The sequence below is a fragment of the Phymastichus coffea genome, unplaced genomic scaffold (assembly GCF_024137745.1).
Source record: "Phymastichus coffea isolate CEN01 unplaced genomic scaffold, Cenicafe_Pcof_1.1 PCOF00002, whole genome shotgun sequence".
In the NCBI taxonomy this organism is placed as follows: domain Eukaryota; kingdom Metazoa; phylum Arthropoda; class Insecta; order Hymenoptera; family Eulophidae; genus Phymastichus; species Phymastichus coffea.
The window spans coordinates 11640489-11667081 of NW_026706813.1; the positions used below are offsets into that span (position 1 = coordinate 11640489).

The 26593-nt window shown below is 34.7% G+C and overlaps 1 protein-coding gene across 2 annotated transcripts in view; it reads left to right on the top strand.

The window, feature by feature from the left end:
- Nucleotides 1-15843, top strand: part of LOC131663821 (glutamine synthetase 2 cytoplasmic-like) — a 174055-nt gene extending 158212 nt beyond the window's left edge. For both annotated transcript variants that reach the window (XM_058934507.1, XM_058934517.1), the window contains exons 3-4: nucleotides 1006-1460; nucleotides 15350-15843. In XM_058934507.1, coding sequence (XP_058790490.1) covers nucleotides 1006-1460; nucleotides 15350-15826 — 932 coding nt within the window. In that variant the 3' untranslated portion in view covers nucleotides 15827-15843. The remainder of the gene's footprint in view (nucleotides 1-1005; nucleotides 1461-15349) is intronic.
- The last annotated feature ends 10750 nt before the right edge of the window (nucleotides 15844-26593 follow it).

Genomic DNA, 26593 nt, shown 5'->3' on the forward strand with positions numbered 1-26593 from the left:
GTTTATTAATCGGTTATAACCAAACTGAATCTATACACCCTTGGAATTAAATAGAAAGTGTGTGCATAATCTGAGATCGATCCGTTCATAAACTTCAGGAGTAAATAATAATTCAAACCGGTTGATTGGGGAATAGAGGGGATTCATTCTAATAATTACTTATATTGCACGAAATATTTGAGAGAACGAAGAGCATTTATCTTAACACCGTCATTTAAACGTTTCCTTTAAAGTTATTAAATTATTTTTTTTATTAAGCACCGAATAGAAAAAATAATTTTGATTATTTTCAAAGTTATATTTACATAAATCACAATATTTTATGCACTAGTAATATAAGATTAGAACATGTATTCGTTAGCTGTATTTACTGAAGAAAGATTATAATAGAATTAAAGAACAAAATGCATACTTTCTTGAAATCACCATAACAATATTATAATATTAATTTTATTTTTTTTCCATAGCAGTAACTGTTTTTCCAATTATTTCTAAAACATAGATATGGCCAATCGTTTCTCACGCATAGTTAATTTGTTGTCCTTGTTCATAATTTATAAAGTATTACATTTCTTCATTCTCCTCATTACTTCTTATAGTCTATTTTGTATAAACCAATATATGAGTAAAACCAGAAAACTTCGAAATTGCATATAAAAATATTTATAACCTTTTTTTCATTATGCATCGGATTATTTTATTTTTGGAAAAAAGGATATTTATATGAATCCAGTAATTAATAGCATTGTTTTATGGATTATTTTAAATATACACTAAAATCTTTTATCAAATTTAATTTACATAAAATAAGTAAAAGTAGAATAAAACATCAAATTTCATAAATCAATTTATCTCACAATGCATGAAATGAGGTTGAAACCTTATAACAGATACATAAATATTATATTATAATAATTTAATTATTTTTATTGACACTTAACGATATCTAGACGGTGTAACTAAATAATCAGTGATTATAAAAATATATTTTTTTGTACATGACAGAATTACCGGTTTGGACTTACGACGGAAGTTCAACATACCAAGCTCATGGAGAGAATAGCGAGATCTTTCTATATCCTATAGCTCTATATAAGGATCCTTTTCGACGCAACAATAATATTCTTGTGCTTTGCGAAACCTATAACTTTGATCATACTCCAACTGCAACAAATAAGCGACTTAAATGTAAAGAAGCTATGGATTCCGGACCAGTGAAAATGGAGGAACCATGGTTTGGCATAGAGCAGGAGTACACGCTTATGGATTTAGATGGTAGACCATTAGGTTGGCCAAAGAATGGTTTTCCTGGACCTCAAGGACCTTACTACTGTGGCGTAGGAGCTGATCGTGTCATTGCTAGAGAAATTGTTGAGGCTCATTATCGCGCCTGTCTCTTTGCTGGTGTACCCATTTGTGGAATTAATGCAGAAGTAATGCCTTCTCAGTGGGAATACCAGGTTTATTTTCCTCATTTAAAACACTTATGAATAATTTTTTGGGCTCTTGCTTGTTCTTATTTATTGTTGGAATGTGGTAGAAATTTATTTTTATGACTGATGACAAATTTTTATTGATACTCCATTCAAGTTACATGCAATGCAATTCAAAGGGATACTGTTTGATTGCAATACATGACTACTCAAAGTATTACAGCATAGCAATTTATAGTAGTAAATCTCTAATTGCTCATGTGATAGTTTACATTTAGTAAATGATAATTTATGAACCTCATTATCCGCTTTCTTTACAATACATTGCACCGCAGTATTGTCGAATTTAAATTTACTTAATATTTCAATATTACAACATTTATTTGTTTTACAATTTTATCAAAAAAGATAAATCAGCTGAGTAAAATATATTAAAACATATACAGGGTGACCCATTTTGAAGGAACCACCCCGAAATGTTCTACGGTTGGCATTCTACAAAAAAATTGTTCAGACAAATTTATTTATTTTCAAGTTCATTTAAAGGTCAAAGTCATTTTTTGAATAGGAACCTATAATTTTGATCCTGGATTCGGAAAGAGCGAGCAATTCTACGTTCAGATAAGGTATTATGTGTGGGGTGCAGTTAACCCCCCCTCCCGCAAAAGATCATGTAGCGGTCAAATTTATTATGCACAGGGATGATCGGGCAAGGGTAAGATTAATTTTAATAACCCAATAAACCAACCCCACTAACCCCAATAACCAAATAACCAAGTGATTTTTTTAATAAGAACCCCCATTTTTTATCATGGAATCGGAAAGAGCGGGAAATTATACGTTCACGTAAGGTATTATGTGTGGGGTGCGGTTAACCCCTCCTTCTATCCCACCGGGGCAAAGGTAGGTTAATGATAATGACAATAATAGTAGTAATAATAATAATAATAATAATAATCATACAGACGATACTACCCATGAGAGTGGGTACATACGAAACGGAGACCAAGGGGGAAGTCAAGTACCTTGGGGTAACCCTCGATACGAAGATGACCTTCTGGCCTCACGTACAGAAGCCAGCTCGAAAAGCGGCAGAGAGGATAGCATCCTTGAGCCGCCTGATGGCAAACACGACGGGACCGAGACCAGAAAAGCGGCGACTGCTAATGGCGACAGCTCACTCGATCCTCTTATACGGCGCAGAAATACCTCTGAACGCAAAAGGATTTACGGGAGCAGCGTAGACATAGGACGAAAGAACGCGGCAATCGTTGAACGCGAAAGGACGATCGACATGTGGCGAGACCCATGGACAGAAGAACGAGGTAGCAAATGGACGAGACGACTGATACGGGACGTGAGACCGTGGCTCGGAAGGAATTTTGGTGATGTAAATTTTCACGTCACCCAGCTCTTGACGGGCCACGGATACTTCCGACGGTACCTCCACAATATGAACAGAGTACGAAGACCCGACTGCAAGTATTGTGGACACGAACGAGACGACGCGGAACACACGTTTTTCGGGTGCGACCGCTGGACAAGATTCAGACGAGAACTAGAGACAACAGTTGGCAACATCACCCCCGATAACATTGTAGAGGTGATGCTGCACAAACCCCAATGGTGGCGTTTAGTCGCTACCTATACGGAAACCATACTAAGACGTAAGAACGCGGACGACTGTTTGAAGGACGACTGAGCAGACGGATTGACGCGACGTAACGACGCACGGTGAAACGATACGAACGAACGAACACAGACAGAACCCCCCAGTCAGAAGTAACATCAACATAGTCCCTGGCTGGGGGAAGGACACCAAGGAGATGGCGGTTTAGTGGGTAGGCCTATTTTTTTTTTTTTTGGGGAGTCCCACATAACCCCTCAGTCAGAAAGACTAAGGGGAATCCGCAACTCCTTGTAAAAAACAAAAAAAATATAATAATAATAATAATAATAATAATAATAATGATAATACTAATGATAATAATAACACAATATCCATGATAAATAAAAGTTCGATTATCAAGGTCGTTTTTGATTTAATCATTACGTGTGTTCGTGCCAGATTTAGTAACATGAACCAATCTAACCAATGTATGCAAAGAGGGAGTGTCCAATCTATCTAGGCAAGGTGAGAATGCTGAGCCGATCAAGACAAGACTTTGGTTACCCAGCTAATGAAGGCAAGGTATTAATTACCCAGCCAATGAAGGCAAGGTGGGAATGCCCAGCCAATGAAGGCGAGGTATGGATTACCCAGCCAATGAAGGCAAGGTGGGAATGCCCAGCCAATGAAGGCGAGGTATGGATTACCCAGCCAATTAAGGCAAGGTGGGAATGCCGAGCCAATGAAGGTGAGGTATTGATTACCCAGCCAATTAAGTTAATGTGAGAATGAAGACTTAATATCGCAATTGCTGTATGATTGCTAATAACTAATCCCCCGTACTCAGTAAGAAGCATGCATGTATTAACTCGGCGAACAAAGAGCGGTGAGCGATCCGACATTGCATGTTATTGTCGCGCGCGCTTTGTAAACATAAACTCGCGGGCTGAATGTATTGTAGAGATAAGAGAAAATAAACGATCTCGCATGTGATATTGACTGTAATTTTGAAGTTATTATTTCTCGCTGGTAGAAGATTGGTTGACTGACGCCCGTTCCCTCCTGCTCCCCGGTTGATGAGTTTGAACGTTTAGACAATCCCGCGTGTTCTTCGATGCGATCGCACGCATATATAAAAAGACGGAGCATCGACCCCGTTACAGCCAATGAAGACAAGACGATGACTACAGATAGAGTTATGGTAAAGGTTGTAACACAAACATTTATGTCATAAAATGTTCAAAAATATCGCCGTTCAAATTTATGCACTGTTGAATTCTACGTTCAATGTTTTCAACTGTGTACAACAAAACGAGATGCGGAATAGTTCAACAAGCTTGTATGATGCATTGTATCATCTTGCCGTGTTGTTAGTTGCTGTGCATAAACAACACTTTTCAAATAGCCCCATAAAAAGAAATCTGGACTTGTTAGATCTGGTGATCATGGACACCACTCAGTAATGTTACTACCAATGCGTCGTCTATCGGTATCGTTGGTTCAAGAAGTGACGAACTATTAGTGAGTGATGACATGGTGTATCGTCCTGTTGAAGCTATAATCGTCGTCTTGTTTCCAAGTCCACATCTTCCAATAATTTTGGTAATTCATTCTGCAGGAAATTAAGATTTACTGCGCCGTTGACATTCCCATCGAAAAAATAAGGTCCTATCAGATAACCATTTATTATACCGCACCAAACTACGAGGCTGATTATCAACATGACGTGCCCAATGAGGGTTCTGGATAGACCAATAATGACTATTATGGCGATTGAGTTGCCCATTACTATGAAATGTAGCTTCGTCCGAAAACATTTCGTATCTGAAAAATTCAGGATCTTCACGAATCCTTGCTTGTGTTCAATTACAGAATCCGAGTCAGCGGCGGAGATCATCTGGCATCAAGCTTGAGTCAAAGTTATGTGATACGGATGAAATCTATGAAGCTGAAAAATTTTACCGGCTGTTGTTCTTGGGATTCCAGTAGGTCTCTAAATTTCACGCAAAGAAATATGATGATCCAAATCAACCATTGCCAAAACAACGAGAATTCGTGGATCATCATTGTTCTATCTCATAATGCAAAGATGATTTCTGCGTAATCGTGGTCGACGTCTCTCTCTTCGTTTAATGATTTGGATTCTCACGTAGTTTGGGTACCGAAGCCTCCCTGGGTAATTTTGACGGTCAAGGGCGATATCGTGCTTCAGCAAGATATTACCGTCCAGTTCTTGGATTAGGGGGAGGGCAAGATATTACCAGCAAGTTATTGGGTTATTACAATTAATCTTACCCTTGCCCGATCATCCCTGTGCATAGATGAAGAAAATAATAAATTTAACCCCTATATCAGTCGCGATGTCGCCGTCAAGCGGTGCGGAAGTGCAACCGCCTGACGCATCATCGCTACATAAGCATTTCAAGTGTCATCCAAATACAAAAGTAGGAGCAGTTGTGTGTTTAGTATGTGAAAATTTCTATCATACGAGTGAAATAGTAGCAAAAATCAATGCAGGAAATGCAATCAAACTAATAAACAGCTCATTCATAATATGCCAGGAGCATTCAAATTTGGCACTAACATCAAACTTGCCATATGGGGACTTAAGTGAACAAGCTAGTGCTTTCATAACACAATTCAAACTTGTAAGTAGAGAACAAATAAAACAGGAAATATTAAATGAGCTTGTGCATGAAACGCAAATTTTAAATGAAAAAGATGATCATATGGATGTAACACAGATCAATGATTTGGATGAATTACAACAATTAAAAGCCGAAAATAACCTATTGAAAGAACTATACAAAGAAACAAAAGAAAAAAATGAATTGCTCAATGAACTACTAATTAAAGAAAAACAAAATAAATTGCAAATACTAACATTATGAGAAAAACATATGCTGAAACAATTGCACTACCAAAACCTAAACCCAAAAGAATACCAAGATTAATAATAAAGAAAAAGAGTAATGATAACATAAACTTAGAAAATCAAGTAGCACATTACTTAATTAAAGACAAAAACATACAAACAAAAAGTGTACAAGTTAAAAATACTGACACAATAATTATCAACTGCATGACCGAAGAAAATGTCACAGTGTTAGAAAAAACTTTACAAAAAAAATTACCGGCACTTACTGTTCTAAAACAAGAAATATGTAAACCGATAGTTAAAGTAGTAGAAATTTCTAAAGCTTTCACAACAAATGTAAAAGATATAGAAACTGATATTAATGCAAGAAATTTGAGTCAATACGAAGAAAAATGCAAAGTAAATCATGTATTTACAAATGAAAAAAATAAAACAGTAACTGCAATAATAGAAGTTCCATCTATTCTATATAAACATATAAAAAACAATAGTAACAAATTATTTATTGGATGTAAAAACTGCAGAGTCTTTGACGTCATCAACACATATCCGTGTTACAACTGCTCAGGTTTTGGCCACGGCGGCGGAAAGTGTGAAAAAGCAAAAAAAGAGCCAACGTGTTATAAATGTGCTGGCAAGCACCAAGCAAAAATGTGTAGTAGCAGCATACTCCAATGTCCAAACTGCATTTTCCACAATGAAACATATAGTAAAAACTACAACGTAAACCATAGTGCAATCGACAGCGAAATATGTGAAGTTTTAAAAATGAAAATAAAAAGGTATATTGAAATGACAGATTATCCAATTCAACCAACTCATCAAAGATATTTTGGTAGAATAAACTTTGAAACAAACACCCGCAAGATATATAACCGTCCGAGAATAAATAACAGTTTATCGTTATCATCATTATCTACTCCAAGTCCAACAGATAATAAAACCAGGAATACTAAATAGTTTTCTGCAATATTACAATATGGATAACAGCTTATATGATATTATATTTGAAAATGAACATAAAACAGATAATATTGATGATCTAAACAAATATATATGTAAAGAAAATAATATCATTCTTTGTATAAACATCAGAAGCCTAAAAAAAATTACAATAAATTACTAGTATTTCTGAAGAACCTCGAAAAAAAACCATGTATAATAGTAAGCACAGAAACATGGAATTTAGACAATCATGAAATGTTCAATATTCCAAACTATAAAATATATTACAATGAAAGTAAAATAAACAAATCAGATGGAGTTGTTTTGTATATGAAAGAAGAAATGACCGAAATTACAGAAATTCTTGAAATAGATAAATTAAAAATAATTAACTCTAATATTACACTAGAAAACAACAAAAATTTGGTGCTGTCTGCAATTTACAGATCTCATGATTTATCTAAATCTGAATTCCTATTGAATCTCAAAGAATTATTGAAAATAAACAAAAAATATAAAATAATATTTTAATGGGAGACTTTAATTTTGATATATTGAGTGAAGAAATACTAGATCAAGATTTTTTACAAGTACTGCTAGAAAATGGATATTGCCCTGGACTACATACCATAACGAGACCATCCAATATTGATATTAACAAAGGTACATGTATAGATAATTTCTATGTTAGGCTAGAAAAAGTCAAATATAAAACTTACGTCTTCAACGTACCCTTCAATGATCACTACCCAATAATGATGAGTTTAAGGAATAATTATAAATGTACACAAAAAACCAATTTCAAAATAATAAACTATTTTAAACTAAAAAATAAAGCCAAAATAGTCCAGGAAAAAGAGGGATTTGCGGGTATAATTCTTGGGCCAGGCTGATTTTTTGTGAGAAGGTAGTAAAAATGGTATATAGTAAAATGTGACTTATCCGTAGAGTCAAATTTGACCTCGATTTTGTTTATAAGCCATGAAAGGTACGATTTTCGTAAAATTTCACGTTTTTCGTTCATAACTTTTGTCTGGTTGACTTTACAGAAAAAAAGTTAACATCATTTTTGTTCGTCTTTTCAAGACGAACAAAATGATTCCCTGCAAGACAAAAAATATTGACCCAGACCGATGTTATTGTTAAATAACCATTATTTATTGCACATTTAATTAAACCATAACCAGGAACTTTGGTACCTTCCGATTTACTTCAACCATTTGTTCTTGATAAGAGACAATCTGTGCAAAAGATCAAATTTCTGAGTTGAATATTTCTCGAGTTATAGCGTTATAAACAAATTAACTAATTGTCAATCTCAACAAGTCTGACGGTTATCCGTAGTTGCGCTAATTTTTTTATAGGTAGATTTTACCATAAACTATCGAAAGCCCTTATTATTTTTCCAAAACACATAATTTTGCAACGTAGGGAATTTTTTATCTAAATTTCCTTAGTTGCAAAATAGAATATTAACAACATTTTAATACTTATGCAATATTTTCTGACGCTTATCGATAGAGCCTTGAAAGATCTTTAATTTAAAGTAAGATTCGTTGAAATTCATTAATAAATAAGGAAGCTACGGGCTCCCAAAGTTAACGGCTTATTGTTTAACAAATTATATGTGTAGCGAAAAAAAAAAATATGTCCGAAAACGGTACACGGAGCAATGTCATTCCGTGAAATATCAAGCTTTCGGTAAAAAGCTACATATGTTTAAATAATTCATAAAACCTCCGCAAGCAACCGAAATTCCAGCGGTTCTCGCTTGGAGAAGGAGTGGGGGGCGATCGATTTCTCATCTAACTACGAAAAAAAAACTCGACGCGCGCCTTCAAAATCGACCGCGCAACTTTCAACGCACTTTTCTCCGGAACTATTTATGATAAACACATCATTTTTTTTTTAATTTAGTACTACGCGACGAGAGGAATCGATCTAATTACATATAAATGACGACAAGTAGAAAATATTGCGTTTAATTAGTGTAAAGTTTTTTTTTATTTTATATACAATCATTTTACAATTAAACGACGTATATTATACAACACAGCATAAAAGAATTACATCAATTATTTATCAGCGCTTCTATTACTAATTAACTTAAATTTATTATGCAATTATAAATACAATAGATCTCATCAAACTATTTACTACTAACTATTATCGAAGCTATCTTACTAGTACCTATATTTTACTAAACTTTTTTCTTTTTAACGGGTGGTTCATTGTTATCAAGGAATATTATTTCGCTCTCGTTATCAGAATCCACTTCCATATCATAATCATCCATGGCTGGATCAACAGTAGCTATGTTAACAAGTACTGGGGAAACGAAAGACGCAGGTTTCGCTGCTGCGATTATTGAGTGAGCAATCGAATTTATGACTTCATTCCAATCATCTGGCTTTGCTTTATGTTTGGCTATGATGTTAAATAAATGCCTCCGTAAAGATTCCGGAACTAACTTATCACTATCTTTTAGAAATTGATCTTGCGGTGGATAATGTGTCATATCATAGTCTCGACTTTGAATATCTTTTATACAAATTTATTTAGTTAATTAGTAATAGAAGCGCTGATAAATAATTGATGTAATTCTTTTATGCTGTGTTGTATAATATACGTCGTTTAATTGTAAAATGATTGTATATAAAATAAAAAAAAACTTTACTCTAATTAAACGCAATATTTTCTACTTGTCGTCATTTATATGTAATTAGATCGATTCCTCTCGTCGCGTAGTACTAAATTAAAAAAAAAATGATGTGTTTATCATAAATAGTTCCGGAGAAAAGTGCGTTGAAAGTTGCGCGGTCGATTTTGAAGGCGCGCGTCGAGTTTTTTTTTCGTAGTTAGATGAGAAATCGATCGCCCCCCACTCCTTCTCCAAGCGAGAACCGCTGGAATTTCGGTTGCTTGCGGAGGTTTTATGAATTATTTAAACATATGTAGCTTTTTACCGAAAGCTTGATATTTCACGGAATGACATTGCTCCGTGTACCGTTTTCGGACATATTTTTTTTTTTCGCTACACATATAATTTGTTAAACAATAAGCCGTTAACTTTGGGAGCCCGTAGCTTCCTTATTTATTAATGAATTTCAACGAATCTTACTTTAAATTAAAGATCTTTCAAGGCTCTATCGATAAGCGTCAGAAAATATTGCATAAGTATTAAAATGTTGTTAATATTCTATTTTGCAACTAAGGAAATTTAGATAAAAAATTCCCTACGTTGCAAAATTATGTGTTTTGGAAAAATAATAAGGGCTTTCGATAGTTTATGGTAAAATCTACCTATAAAAAAATTAGCGCAACTACGGATAACCGTCAGACTTGTTGAGATTGACAATTAGTTAATTTGTTTATAACGCTATAACTCGAGAAATATTCAACTCAGAAATTTGATCTTTTGCACAGATTGTCTCTTATCAAGAACAAATGGTTGAAGTAAATCGGAAGGTACCAAAGTTCCTGGTTATGGTTTAATTAAATGTGCAATAAATAATGGTTATTTAACAATAACATCGGTCTGGGTCAATATTTTTTGTCTTGCAGGGAATCATTTTGTTCGTCTTGAAAAGACGAACAAAAATGATGTTAACTTTTTTTCTGTAAAGTCAACCAGACAAAAGTTATGAACGAAAAACGTGAAATTTTACGAAAATCGTACCTTTCATGGCTTATAAACAAAATCGAGGTCAAATTTGACTCTACGGATAAGTCACATTTTACTATATACCATTTTTACTACCTTCTCACAAAAAATCAGCCTGGCCCAAGAATTATACCCGCAAATCCCTCTTTTTCCTGGACTATTTTGGCTTTATTTTTTAGTTTAAAATAGTTTATTATTTTGAAATTGGTTTTTTGTGTACATTTATAATTATTCCTTAAACTCATCATTATTGGGTAGTGATCATTGAAGGGTACGTTGAAGACGTAAGTTTTATATTTGACTTTTTCTAGCCTAACATAGAAATTATCTATACATGTACCTTTGTTAATATCAATATTGGATGGTCTCGTTATGGTATGTAGTCCAGGGCAATATCCATTTTCTAGCAGTACTTGTAAAAAATCTTGATCTAGTATTTCTTCACTCAATATATCAAAATTAAAGTCTCCCATTAAAATATTATTTTATATTTTTTGTTTATTTTCAATAATTCTTTGAGATTCAATAGGAATTCAGATTTAGATAAATCATGAGATCTGTAAATTGCAGACAGCACCAAATTTTTGTTGTTTTCTAGTGTAATATTAGAGTTAATTATTTTTAATTTATCTATTTCAAGAATTTCTGTAATTTCGGTCATTTCTTCTTTCATATACAAAACAACTCCATCTGATTTGTTTATTTTACTTTCATTGTAATATATTTTATAGTTTGGAATATTGAACATTTCATGATTGTCTAAATTCCATGTTTCTGTGCTTACTATTATACATGGTTTTTTTTCGAGGTTCTTCAGAAATACTAGTAATTTATTGTAATTTTTTTTAGGCTTCTGATGTTTATACAAAGAATGATATTATTTTCTTTACATATATATTTGTTTAGATCATCAATATTATCTGTTTTATGTTCATTTTCAAATATAATATCATATAAGCTGTTATCCATATTGTAATATTGCAGAAAACTATTTAGTATTCCTGGTTTTATTATCTGTTGGACTTGGAGTAGATAATGATGATAACGATAAACTGTTATTTATTCTCGGACGGTTATATATCTTGCGGGTGTTTGTTTCAAAGTTTATTCTACCAAAATATCTTTGATGAGTTGGTTGAATTGGATAATCTGTCATTTCAATATACCTTTTTATTTTCATTTTTAAAACTTCACATATTTCGCTGTCGATTGCACTATGGTTTACGTTGTAGTTTTTACTATATGTTTCATTGTGGAAAATGCAGTTTGGACATTGGAGTATGCTGCTACTACACATTTTTGCTTGGTGCTTGCCAGCACATTTATAACACGTTGGCTCTTTTTTTGCTTTTTCACACTTTCCGCCGCCGTGGCCAAAACCTGAGCAGTTGTAACACGGATATGTGTTGATGACGTCAAAGACTCTGCAGTTTTTACATCCAATAAATAATTTGTTACTATTGTTTTTTATATGTTTATATAGAATAGATGGAACTTCTATTATTGCAGTTACTGTTTTATTTTTTTCATTTGTAAATACATGATTTACTTTGCATTTTTCTTCGTATTGACTCAAATTTCTTGCATTAATATCAGTTTCTATATCTTTTACATTTGTTGTGAAAGCTTTAGAAATTTCTACTACTTTAACTATCGGTTTACATATTTCTTGTTTTAGAACAGTAAGTGCCGGTAATTTTTTTTGTAAAGTTTTTTCTAACACTGTGACATTTTCTTCGGTCATGCAGTTGATAATTATTGTGTCAGTATTTTTAACTTGTACACTTTTTGTTTGTATGTTTTTGTCTTTAATTAAGTAATGTGCTACTTGATTTTCTAAGTTTATGTTATCATTACTCTTTTTCTTTATTATTAATCTTGGTATTCTTTTGGGTTTAGGTTTTGGTAGTGCAATTGTTTCAGCATATGTTTTTCTCATAATGTTAGTATTTGCATTTTTATTTTGTTTTTCTTTAATTAGTAGTTCATTGAGCAATTCATTTTTTTCTTTTGTTTCTTTGTATAGTTCTTTCAATAGGTTATTTTCGGCTTTTAATTGTTGTAATTCATCCAAATCATTGATCTGTGTTACATCCATATGATCATCTTTTTCATTTAAAATTTGCGTTTCATGCACAAGCTCATTTAATATTTCCTGTTTTATTTGTTCTCTACTTACAAGTTTGAATTGTGTTATGAAAGCACTAGCTTGTTCACTTAAGTCCCCATATGGCAAGTTTGATGTTAGTGCCAAATTTGAATGCTCCTGGCATATTATGAATGAGCTGTTTATTAGTTTGATTGCATTTCCTGCATTGATTTTTGCTACTATTTCACTCGTATGATAGAAATTTTCACATACTAAACACACAACTGCTCCTACTTTTGTATTTGGATGACACTTGAAATGCTTATGTAGCGATGATGCGTCAGGCGGTTGCACTTCCGCACCGCTTGACGGCGACATCGCGACTGATATAGGGGTTAAATTTATTATTTTCTTCATCTATGCACAGGGATGATCGGGCAAGGGTAAGATTAATTGTAATAACCCAATAACTTGCTGGTAATATCTTGCCCTCCCCCTAATCCAAGAACTGGACGGTAATATCTTGCTGAAGCACGATATCGCCCTTGACCGTCAAAATTACCCAGGGAGGCTTCGGTACCCAAACTACGTGAGAATCCAAATCATTAAACGAAGAGAGAGACGTCGACCACGATTACGCAGAAATCATCTTTGCATTATGAGATAGAACAATGATGATCCACGAATTCTCGTTGTTTTGGCAATGGTTGATTTGGATCATCATATTTCTTTGCGTGAAATTTAGAGACCTACTGGAATCCCAAGAACAACAGCCGGTAAAATTTTTCAGCTTCATAGATTTCATCCGTATCACATAACTTTGACTCAAGCTTGATGCCAGATGATCTCCGCCGCTGACTCGGATTCTGTAATTGAACACAAGCAAGGATTCGTGAAGATCCTGAATTTTTCAGATACGAAATGTTTTCGGACGAAGCTACATTTCATAGTAATGGGCAACTCAATCGCCATAATAGTCATTATTGGGGGATCTTTGATAATAGTCTAAATTCAGCATTGGAAGTCCATGTGGATGTGGATAAGGATAAGTTTCTCTTGGATGTAAGGACATATTTGTGTTCACAAGGCACTTGTACACTTCATCACAATCGTTCTCATCGTCGAATGTCTGAATATAACATGAAAAAAATTAAAGTATCAGATAACTACAGAAAAATAATAGAAACAATTGCAAATGTGATTAACATAGCATGGAACTCACAACGGTTAACTATTAATACCAAAACAAAAAACGGACTCAAAGAGGGAAAAAGAAACGAAACTTACATTCTAACAAAAACAGATACAACCAACATAAATTTCATTAATAAATGTGAATACTGCACATGCAAACAATTAATTGGTAAAAAACATATACATTTCATAAAAGAAGAAAACAAAGAAGATCACAAAGAACCAAATACAGATAAAATAAGATATAAACCCATAGAAACAGTATTTAAACAAATAGATGACATTGCCGACAACAATAGTATGCAAATAGAAACAAGTAAACCAAAAAATACACCAGGAAAACCGATTCTACAAACAAATAATATTCGAATGACCTATGGAGACATCAATTATCTTGGAAACAATAAAGCATTATTATACTTTTATAGAGGTATCAGAGGATATCAAACTTTCACTAATTCATTGTACTCACTGGAACAACAACCTAAATATAAAGATTTGATAGTCTTAGATGATATAGTATTCACAGCAACATTTAAATGTGATTCACATAGACAGCATACTGAAATGTTCCCTCACTATAGAGTCACGTGTGCTACAGGACTTACTTGTCCTGTTAGACTAAATACATACGAAAGAATATCATACGCAAGAAAAATGAAAGCATCAATGACGACAATCGTAACGGCCAGACAAATGTTAATCAGATATTGGAGATAGAAGAACAAAATCGAAGATATTGGTGAAGTAAGCTTTTATAGGAAGCATTCTTGCTACCAATATTAAGCCATACCTCATCTGTGAAATAGTATGATCTATTATACAAATCGACTCTTAGTTTTAAGTTTTTTGTTTTTTTTTCTTAATTTTCTTTAAGTGTTTAGTAGTTTTGAAATACCAGACCAGCGAACAGGTTTATCCTCTGCCGGGTTACAAATTTGTAATGTAAAATTGTATAATTATTACTACTTGTTGTAATATTTTGTACTATACTCTGGTTAATAATAATAATAATAATAATAATAATAATATGATCTTACGCGGGGGGAGGGGGGGGGTGGTTAACCGCACCCCACAGGTAATACCTTATCTGAATGAAGAATTTCTCGCTCTTTCCGCATCCGGGATCAAAATTATAGGTTCCTATTCAAAAAATGACTTTGACCTTCAAATGACCTTGAAAATAAATCTCAAGATCAAATCTGCTTTCTGGGAAACGTGTCCCTCATTGTCCCAAACAACTATTGTCTAAACAATTTTTTTGTAGAACGTCAACCGTAGAAAATTTCGGGTGGTTCTATTAAAATGGGACACCCTGTATAATATACTATATTTCCAACAATATTATTATTTGAGACTGTTGCTTATGCACTTAGTTTTATTAATTTAGCATTTTATAAGTACATGTTTTCGAAAAAGGATAGCAGTAATAATGGATTGATTAAGTGCAAGACGAGGGCCTCATTTTTTATTTAAATAGTTTTACTTTAACCATTTAAACCATTTATCGATAATAATATTTCTTTTATATAAACAGATCGGGCCAAGCCTTGGTATCACTGCAGGTGATGACCTTTGGATAGCAAGGTTTATTCTTTTTAGAATTGCTGAGGAATATGGTGTAGTAGTTAGTCTTGATCCAAAACCTATTAATGGCAGCTGGAATGGAGCCGGAGCTCATACTAATTTCTCAACTAAGACAATGCGTAATGACAATGGTTTAGACGAAATTAAACGTGCCATCAATAAAATGGAAAAACGACATGAGGATCATATTCGCGCCTATGATCCAAACCAAGGAAGAGATAATGAACGTCGTCTGACTGGCAAATGTGAGACAAGTAGCATCCATAACTTTAGCTCTGGAGTAGCCAATAGAACAGTGAGTATCCGTATTCCACGTAGTGTAGCGGATGAGAAAAAAGGATATCTTGAAGATCGAAGACCCAGTAGTAATTGCGATCCTTATTCTGTTACTAACGCTCTGGTCCGTACATGTATTCTTAATGAATAAATACATCTAAATATAATTAATTTTATATATTAATTTTATTTATTTGTTCTATAGTAATATACAATTATTTTATATAGTAATATTCTACAATAGATAACAGTTTTTAAATTTTGTTAAGGCTATAAAAGTAGTGATCGATAATTTGAAAAATTTCATTCATAGAACTTGTGTACATTTCAAATACATATTTGTATATATTTTTTTAAATTTCATAAACTAAAAGGAAAATTAAACGAATTTCGCTCCTCAATTTATAAACAAAATTACTTATATACGCGGTTTAAATCTCTGTAATATTATGTGTAACTGGCCCTTGATAACGTAGGCAAATAGTACACTCGCGGTCAAAACTTTTTTTCCCACCCAAACACAAAATTACTAAAATTTCTAAGCTTTATATCTAAGATGGAAATCAATTTATAGAGTTCAGTGAGAGGTCATTTAAAAGGTTTTTCCTAATTCTTCCAAAATATCTATGCAACAATTATCTGAAATAATTTTCTTTTACTCCTATCATAAATAAGAAATTTTTTTTTTTCAAAAATGCTCATCTTCAAGTACTTGCCGCTTTGCGAAAAAATAGTAGCAAAATTCTGAAAAAAACATTTCGTAGCTTTTTTAAAGTACTTTCGAAGTTACTGCTGCAAAATTCTGTTTTGTTCAATTTGAGCGATTTTATAAGCATTTTCTTCCAAAACAACGTTCAATTTCGTCTCTCCGTATCTTTGAATATTCAAATGATACAAACATGTTTATTGGACAAAAAATACTTCATTTTAAACAGAAATAACACAGAAATTCTTTAAAAATTAAAAAAAAAAATTTCGCTTTATTTTTATTTAAGTTCATTAAATGAAAAGAAGAATGTTTGATTGTATATAAAAGTTTCTGAAAAAATGTCTACGTATTCATTATTCAAAATAATCATTGCTTGTAGATATTTTTTTTCTATAATTCAAATTTTCAATATATAAATATAAGCATCCTTGAAGAATGTTATTAAAATAAACAAGTTGAAAAAAATACATTCATAAATTAGTGCAAAATTTTCCATGATCCTGTACAATATTCATCTACAAAAGCTGATCTTCGAAAAAATTTGAGATTTGCAAGCCGTTTTCACATTATTCACATTATTATTTATTATATTCACGTAAACTAACGTTATCTATTAAGGCTTGTAACTATCACTTTAGAATGTAATAAAATAAACTAACAATTGGCTAAACGTTACGAAGCTATCGCATTACACAAAAGTGGTAAAAGTATTCACGACATTTCAAGAATTTTGAATATTTCATGACGTAGTGTAGACTACCATGTAAAAAATTCAAAACTACTGGTAGTTTTGAAACAAAAACCGCGCAGATCAAGGAAAACCGCAAAATCTAACGATAAAGACATTGAAAATTTAAGTTTAGTCATCGAGAGAGAAAGAGAGAGAGAGAGAGAGACAAAGAGTGTTGCTATAGTACAACTATAGTGCGGCTAGGCGCGTAATACTGGCCACGCTTGGCGGTGCCGCGTGCCACCGATTAGGCAAGTGAGTGGGTAGGGTGTGAGAAGCAGTCTCTCACGCACTATTGCGTCGCTTCTCGCGAGCATTAAGAAAATGACCCTGCAAGCGAGAGCATACCAGCTAATGCACTAGAAAAGTATCCTCGAGAGCGGCCCTTTGTCCACCAGTCACGCCATATCGAAGGAAGTCACCGACCGGCAGAGAGATGATCAACTCGCCAGCCAGAGGACTTCGCCAATTAACAGGTCATACTCTCTCCTCTCGTTTCTCTTCCTTAATCGGTTTTAACCCTTTTTGGCTATTCGCGACTTGTGCGCTGTACCAGGCTCTCGCGGGCCGCCACAGCTGAATTAGTGATTAAGTTTTCTTTCTTTATTGTGTATCGAGTAGGTTGTGAGATGGCAAGGCGCTAATGTGCCGGTCATCTCATTTAGTGACAAGAAGTTATTGTGTATTTGGTTAAGGTTTGATAGATTGTTTTATTCGACATCGCTCAAGGTAGCGATTTTATAATAAAAGTATTTGGTTGGTAAAAGGTTTGAATGTTTATTGCGATCGCCTTTCCTCTTCTGCCTTGCTGGGAGCGATACAACACCTCCCTTACCTCCCCCTTAAAGAATTTGGTGATAGTGGAAAAGGATTATCGGCCAAGGACGGCTGACGCAATTACATTGGAAACAGCCAAAAGTCACAAGGGGCTATGTCGGGACTGTATGGAGATTGTCGAAGCAATGCGATATTGTGTTTGCTCAACAACTGCTTCACTAGATTGGATGAATGCGCTGGCGCATTATCGTGATGGAGAAGCCAGTCACCACTTTCCTTAAAGTGCGGATGTTTTCTTCTTACTGCATCACGCAAACGTTTCATAATTTGAACGTAGTATTCTTTATTGATTGTCTGACCTGTTGGTGCATATTCGTGATGTATAACACCTTCACAATCAAAAAAAACAATCAACATTGACTTAACATTGCTCCAACTTTGACGTGCTTTTTTTGGTCTTGGCAATTCAAAATGCTTCCACTTTGAAGATTGTTGTTTTGTTTCAGGATCATAACCATAAACCTATGATTCATCACCTGTAATAACTTTTCTAATCACATTATCATCATTATTGACCAATTCCAGATTGTCCAGAGCGATTTCTAAGCGAATGTTCTTCTGCTCTGCTGTGAGCAATTTTGGGATGAATTTCGCACACACGCGTTTCATTCCTAAATTTTTGGTTAAAATTTCTGAAATCATAGTTTTTGGTATCCCAAGGTCTTCTTCTAGTTCTCGCACAGTCATACAACGATCTTCTTCGATTGCAAGTCGCACCCGATCAATATTATCTGCGGTTTTTGTCGTCGAAGGTCGGCCGGAATGAGAATCACTATCAACAGAAGTGCGACCATCCTTGAACCATTTATACCACTCTTTTATTCGTGTTTTGCTCATACACTCGCTTCAGAAGGCGTTTGCATTATTTTAATAATTTCCGAACTCGTGTTTCCAAGTTGAAAGCAAAATTTGATGCAAATTCGTTGATCTTGTTTTTCAGTCATTTTTGACAATATCAAAATCCGACAAACGCGAAAAAGGTACTGTAAACAAAGACACGCTGCGCATGAACTATACGTCCGGCAGGTATCAGTAAATAACCAATAGATTCGTGAGGCTTTACTGTTGACGTTTCTGTGCGGTAGAGGTCACTCGAACACTATGGCGCGAAGATATAAACGTAGGCCCGATACTTTCCGGACAGACCTCGTTTATCGCAAAAAACTTCTCAGAAGTGCAATAAGAAACTGTTGCTTAATTTTCGGTATATAAATATTAATTTATAATATACGAGGTGTGTTCAAAAAGTCAGGTGACTTTTCAAATTTCACGGGCAACGTACTTTCGATTATCAATTTTTTGGTTTGTTATGTTGCTACACTCTTCCCGAACATCTGTACCAAGTTTCAAGTGTATAGCAGTTTTTGTTTGGTTGTGAGAGGCGTAAAGGTTATAAGTGTTTTGCGTCCTCGGCGATTTCTTGCTATCGAAAAATATGGATCAAAGGATTTGCATCAAATTTTGTGTAAAAAATAAAATAAAGTGCTCCGAAACACTTGAAATGTTGACGGTGGCATACGATGAAACTGTTCTGAGTAAAAAAAATATTTACAAGTGGTATAAACTCTTCCAAGATGGGTGGGAAGATGCCAATGACGAGCCTCGCTCTGGACGCCCAAGCACGTCAACAACTGATGAAAACGTTCAAGCAGTGAAGAAAATTGTTCTGGAAAATCGTCGAATCACTATCAGAGAAGTTGCTGAGGATGTTGGTATATCGCTTGGCTCGTGCTATGAAATTTTTTCTAACGTTTTGGCATAAGACGTGTGTCAGCGAAGTTTGTTCCGAAATTGCTAAATTTTGACCAAAAGAACCGTCGCATGAGCATCGCTCAAGAACTGTTGAATGACGTCAACGACGACCCAGATTTACTCAAAAGGGTCATAACTGGTGACGAATCATGGATATATGGTTATGATATCGAAACCAAAAACCAATCGTCCCAATAGAAGAGCCCAGATGAGCCATGACCGAAAAAAGCACGCCAAGTTCGATCAAATGTCAAAGTTTTGATCACTGTTTTCTTCGATTACCATGGCGTGGTGCATCAGGAGTTCTTACCATTTGGACGTATGGTCAATAAACAGTATTATCTTGAAGTTATGCGCCGTTTGCGAGAAGTAATACGAAGAAAACACCCAGAATTGTGGAAAAACAATTCATGGCTTTTGCATCACGATAATGCCCCTACTCACTTATCTTTGCTTGTGAGAGATTTTTTGGCCAAAAACAGAACCACAATCATGCCTCAGCCATCATATTCACCGGATTTGGCATCATGTGACTTTTTCTTATTCCCAAAACTAAAGAGACCTATGAAAGGACGGAGATTTGCAACGATTAAAGAGATAAAGACTGCATCGCTGGAAAAGCTCAAGGCTATACCGATAAGTGCTTATGAGAAGTGCTTTGAGGATTGGAAAAACCGTTGGCATAAGTGTATTGTATCTGAGGGGGGTTACTTTGAAGGGGACAACATAAATATTGATAAATAAATAAATATTTTTTCTTAAAAATACAAAGTCACCTTACTTTTTGAACACACCTCGTAAGCTAATTAAAAAACAATAACCGAGTACAACTATTGAAAATTCTTAATGACGGACGTGACGACTCTGAAATGACATGGCAGAAGCATTGGAATACCAAACATAATAAATTAAACCAAAGATTTACATGACCGTCGATAATCACAATCCCGCAATCCCATAAATTTATTACATAGCTTCGAGGATATCATAACCTCAAAACCTTGGATGCCACAAAGCTTAAGCCTGTTATAAAAAACACACAATAACAACCCCATAAGACCTGGGATCTAATCTCAATAACTCTAAGTACTGCGAATCTTAAAACCACGACAGGTTAACCTTGAAACTCCAACCCCAAGGACTTTGGGCGATGCGAACCTCAAATACATAACAGATAAACCTCGGAACTCATACTCCAGGGTTCCTGGGCGCTGTAAACTCTCAACTTATGACAGGTTTACCCCAATGATAACCCATAAGAAGCACGAATCGGCAAACGTAGAATATTAAATATCGTAATATGAATTTTCATAGCCTATATTCTGTAACGGTCCAGTCTGATTTGTCTCCTATTTTCCTCTACAAAACGGCAACCCGTCACACACGAGACTATTAAAGAAAAGCGGTAATTGAGCGTAGGCGCTTTTCACACGTATATGCAAATGTGTTAGGGCAACTCTGCGAAAACATTACCATATAAGGAGCGTGGGAAAATTTATTGTTTACAACAGAAAATCGTCAATTATAAAGTTTTTTAAACGAACAAAAGTATTTCTTAGTTAAATTTGATGCGCTGATCCTGAATTTCATGTTGATATTACTCTCAAATCGATATTTGTTAGTCAAATTTAGTCTACAAGTTAACATTGTTAGTTATTTTGCAATAAACAACAATATTGTTATTTCGAGTATACGATTACAATCTCGACGTATTGAAACAGAAAAGCAAGAATTTGACACTTTGATAACCAATTATTCCCTAAGTTATCAGTAAATAAACAATTTATAATATTTTCAAACAATTAAAATAACACTGTTAGATAGCAAATCGATCATACGTATCTGTAAAATTGATGATTATGATTGTCACTAATTTGCTGATTTTTAAACCGCTAAAAAAGAAATTTGCAAATCTCTTTTTTAATTATTACTCAAAATTAGAGAGCTACATTAATCATCTTTTATTTGAATAACATTCTTCTAACCACAAGCGATTTTTTCATGTAAAAATTTTCCATAATTTTATTGTAAAAACGGCGTAATTTGATTATTAAATTGTATAACTTATAACTTTGAGAGGCGATTTTTCCTCGAGATGCAATTTATGTTAAAAAATTCATCTTTTCTAGCTTAATTTTTTAATCCGCATAATTGCAATTTCGATCGAGCCATTTTGCGATAAAACGTGTACAAAATTTGCGTCAATGACAAAAATAGCGTTGTAGGGGCTACCAAGCGTAGAAAGGAGCCCATTTCGCATGTATAAATTCGCTCGTCCCTGCGGCAAGAGGACTCACTTTCCTACCTTGCTTAGCAGCGCGAGTACTGTGTAGAAATAAAGCCTCAGCTATTTCCTGAGACGAATTTCTTTTTCAGTGGTTAGCCTGTTAAACTCCTTTCCTACAGATATCTAAGCGCTCAACTCATGAGACTATCTCTCTCATGAGAAAAAAGCAGCCTTAGAGATCTTCCCTCCTGAAATATATTTAATGTTGAGAAGTTAAATTGAGCAGTGATCGCGGCGCTGTCGGGCCTCTCCCCGATAGATGCGATTGCTCTCAATTGCACTTCGAAGTAGCTCATCGAGTTGGTAAGCCTCGTGGTTTGCCACTCGAAAGATTTTCTTTTGTTATTTAGATTGCGCGCGTGTCAACTTCTTGCTTTTCTCGGAGACGTAATTGCGAATTCAATGTAAAGAGTCCGAACTATTATTTTCATAACGCGAGATAGATTCAAATGTTACATTTGGTGCCCGAACAGGGACTCTTTAGAAGTTTGTAAACAGTTTCGAGCGAAAGATCCTTGATTTGTCGCGTGCGTATTCGAATCGTTATAATGACGAATAGCCGAAAATTAAAGCTAGCTAAACGCAAAAATGCTGCGTTGAGAAAAGAAGTGCAGGAATTGAGAGAAAGAATTATTTTATTGGAATCGCGATTCGAAACGGTATGTCATGTAACGGCGACAAACATTCGCACCTTACACGAGGACCTGTTGTTTGTACACAATATGTGTACGTTCATGGTAGATTCGTTGCCCGTTCCAGCAGCCTAATGACTAGCGTTTGATATAAACAAGCTTTACTTCTTACTCTATTATTCAAATATGCTCATGAAGTTACAAAATTAAGCATAGTCTTTCATTGGTTTCTTGTTAATTAAATTTAAGTAATTAAGACACGATCTCTTATGTTTTGACTCTCACAATATTTCTTTGATCAAGGCGACGTTTTAAGCTAATTTCCAAAATGTCGGGAAATAAACGACGCTCTATCTTCACATCAACTGAAATCACTTCAGAAGCGATCCTGAACGAGTTAAATAATGATGTTCTGGATGATGATTTGAATGATCATGATAAGAAAACTCGAGAATGGGAAAAAGCGGTGTAGGGGAGTTAAAACAACTAAATTGTGAACAAACGAAACTATTTCATTATTTCGCTACCATGTCTGAAACAATCAACAAACTTTGCAATAAAGTCGAAAGACTAACATGCAAAATAAATGAACAGGAGACATTGATCTCCACATTAAAATCAAATTTGAATGACTCAAATGCAGTTATCGAACGATTGAAAGAACGTTGCGATGAAAACTTAAATGATATTATCCGCGCTAAGGATAATATTATTGACGAAATAAAAGAGAATATTTTAGAGCTTAGAGTAGAAGTAGAGAAATCAATAGTAAATGAAAACAGTAAACATACGGTTAACGAGACGATAGTAGAGACTTTCAAACAGCCCACGTTGACATGTCCAAAGTATGATAACAGCTACAAATATCGTCCCATTAAATATCTGAATGATTTTAAAAGATATTTACAAGCAAGCAATGGTAATACGGCTCAGTTGCTCTGTCTAATTTCCCAATCAATAGCCGGCGTGAATTCTGCTTGGTATGATCTAGTACAACGGGAAATCAATAACTTTAATGATTTTGAACGCTTGTTTAGAGAAAAATTTTGGAATGCAGAAATCTGTAGAAACATTATGCAGGAAATTGAATTTGGAAAGTATTACCCTAGTGGTAAAATATCTAGGTATAACTATGCAATTCGCAAAATAAATTTAGCTTATGATATTAACGAGAGCTTAGAGGAGGAACTCATTGATAAACTCTCACGTCATTTTGATAAGGACTACTATTATATTATACGCTTACTAGTGCAAGCTAAAAGTGTACGCAAAGTATATGAGTTTATTAGAATACTCTCTTCATTTGATAATGACGATTATGTGAGTAATCGTAATTCATCCAAAGAGAATGCAAGTGAACACCAAGTTAATAGCATTTCAATCAATTCCTCGGTTCAAAAATCTCAAAATAAACGGCGAGAGCGCAAGTCCAAAGCTTCCCTTGAGGAGATCAGTGAAGACTCAGTAAAACTACTTGAAAACACTGCATCCTCGGGAAACGAGTAAGCGTTGCATGGCATAGCGCACAAGTCGCGAATAGCCAAAAAGGGTAAAACCGATTAAGGAAGAGAAACGAGAGGAGAAAGTATGACCTGTAAATTGGCGAAGTCCGCTGGGCTGGCACGTTGATCGTCTTTCTGCCGGCTGGTGACCTCCTTCAATATGGCGTGACTGGTGGACAAAGGCTCTCGAGGATACTTTTCTAGTGCGTTAGCTGGTATGTTCTCGCTCGCGGGGTCACTTGCTTAATGCTCGTGAGAAACAATGCAATAGTGCGTGAGAGACTGCTTCTCACGCCCTCCCCACTCACTTGCCTCATCGGCGGCACGCGGCACCGCCAAGCGTGGCCAGTGTCGCGCGCCTAGGCGCACTATAGCTGCACTCTTTCTCTCTCTCTCTCTCTCACTTTCAGTGACTGATGAGAGCGCATGTTGTTGCCAGTAATGTACCCATTAATACTGCTGCTGCTCTCTCTTCCTTTCTTGATGAAGAGAGAAACCAATGCTGAAATAAAATACTGGCATCAGGCACGAAACATACGTGCGCCAGATCCCCGCCATGAGCCCTTGCCGATGTCGGAGAGAGAGAAGGGACCCACGGTATTGGCCATGACCAACCTACACCGTTACAAAGTCTACCAAACTTCAGAATAATATACTTTGTCTTATTTTTGCTGATTTCAATAGAAGTGATTCCCCTTTTCATCATGATACCAAGTTATTCCATTATTATCCATAAAAGGCTGATTTCCTTGATTATATCATCGATTTGTAGTAAAAGAAGTTTCAAACTCCATAGACTCCTGTTCACCCCTATAGTGTTGATTGAACTTCTTCTCTTTTATATATTTTTGTTTCGAAAAATCTGGAATTATCAAATCATTCAACCTTAAATATCTTATTCGTCAAATGTTCGTGAGTGATAAATTATAATGGGTTAGTAAATATATCAGCTAATTGCTGTTTAGATGACACCCAATTTACAATTATTCTACCTTTTTTAACACATCTTTTACAAAATGATACTTAATTTCTGTCAAATGTCTTAGTCCGACAGCACCTTCAATTTGAGTATATTTAATTAAACTATCTAAACTAAATCTGCTAAACTGTCGCAACTTAATTTCATCGGATATAATTGTTGTGTTGCAAACCATTCTATTGAAAATCTTAAGGCAATCATTTCTTAACATGCTTCACTCTTTGCTATATACTTAGCTTGACATGTGGACATATGCCATCGGCTACTTCTATATAAATTTCTTCAAGTACGTCACTATTTAGGAATGCTGTTTTCACATCTAACTGACACATATCTAAATCAAATTTGTTGGCAAACGCAAGTACTGCCCGTACTAAAGACAGTCTTGTGATGGGGGCATATGGCTCACGTAAACTATAATAAATGTTATCCTGAAATCCTCGAGTTACTAAGCGTGTCTTTTTAAATTCACAACCGCTCAAGTCAAATTTCTTTGAGAAAATCCCTCTCGTGGTTAATACATTAGGTTCAGCCTCGCGTCGTGTGCGAATCTAATGTTGGACGTTTAACAAGATGAAAAACATTATTTAAGAACATAGCTTCTAATTTAGTGTTAAAAGCTTCGATCCATTCTACACTATCAGATCTGTTTATTGCATCTTTATCTCTTTGGATCTCCTAATGTATCAACTAATAGACCATAGTAATTAAAATCACTCTCTTGATTCTCGTCACCATTCAAAGATATATATAGTACAATTGGATTTAGTTTTATTAGCTTACACATAACAACAGGTTCAATTATTTTCTTCTGTCGATGTCTATTTGGATATGTCACAGGATTTATGTAATCGACTACATCCGCGTAGAATTTTAATAACGGTTCTTTTTCACGATGTCTAATTTTAGTGACCGGTTAATTATTCATTTTAGCACGAAAACGACATAGCATTCTCTTTATTAAACTCCCTTAAGTCCGGATGTATTTTTTAAAATTTTTGCATATAACAGGTTGACATATGACTAAGCCTTGCATGCCACAATAACTCAGTGTAAGTTTTTCATTTCTTATTTCTTTCAGCCTAATGGAACCTCTGTTTTTTTCAAGACTAATATTTTCTAATTTTTCTATTTTTCGATAGTTTATCGTATTTAATAACACAGCCACACAAAAAAAAAGTGGCAAAACCCACAGACCAGACCACGCAGACTTTATGTTTTTGGGGTCGCTGAGTCCGAATCCGGGGTCAGTTTTGCCCCACCACGTCACAGTCAAGGGCAAATGAAGGTCAAATTTGCAAAAATGGAGAAAATCAATTTTCTCCAGTCTATATATACGTTTTTGGGGTCGCTGAATTCAAATCTGGGGTGACTTTTGTCCCACCCCCGCGAGGTCAAGGGCAAATGAAGGTCAAATTTGCAAAAATGGAGAAAATCAATTTTATCCAGTCTATATATACGTTTTTGGGGTCGCTGAATTCAAATCTGGG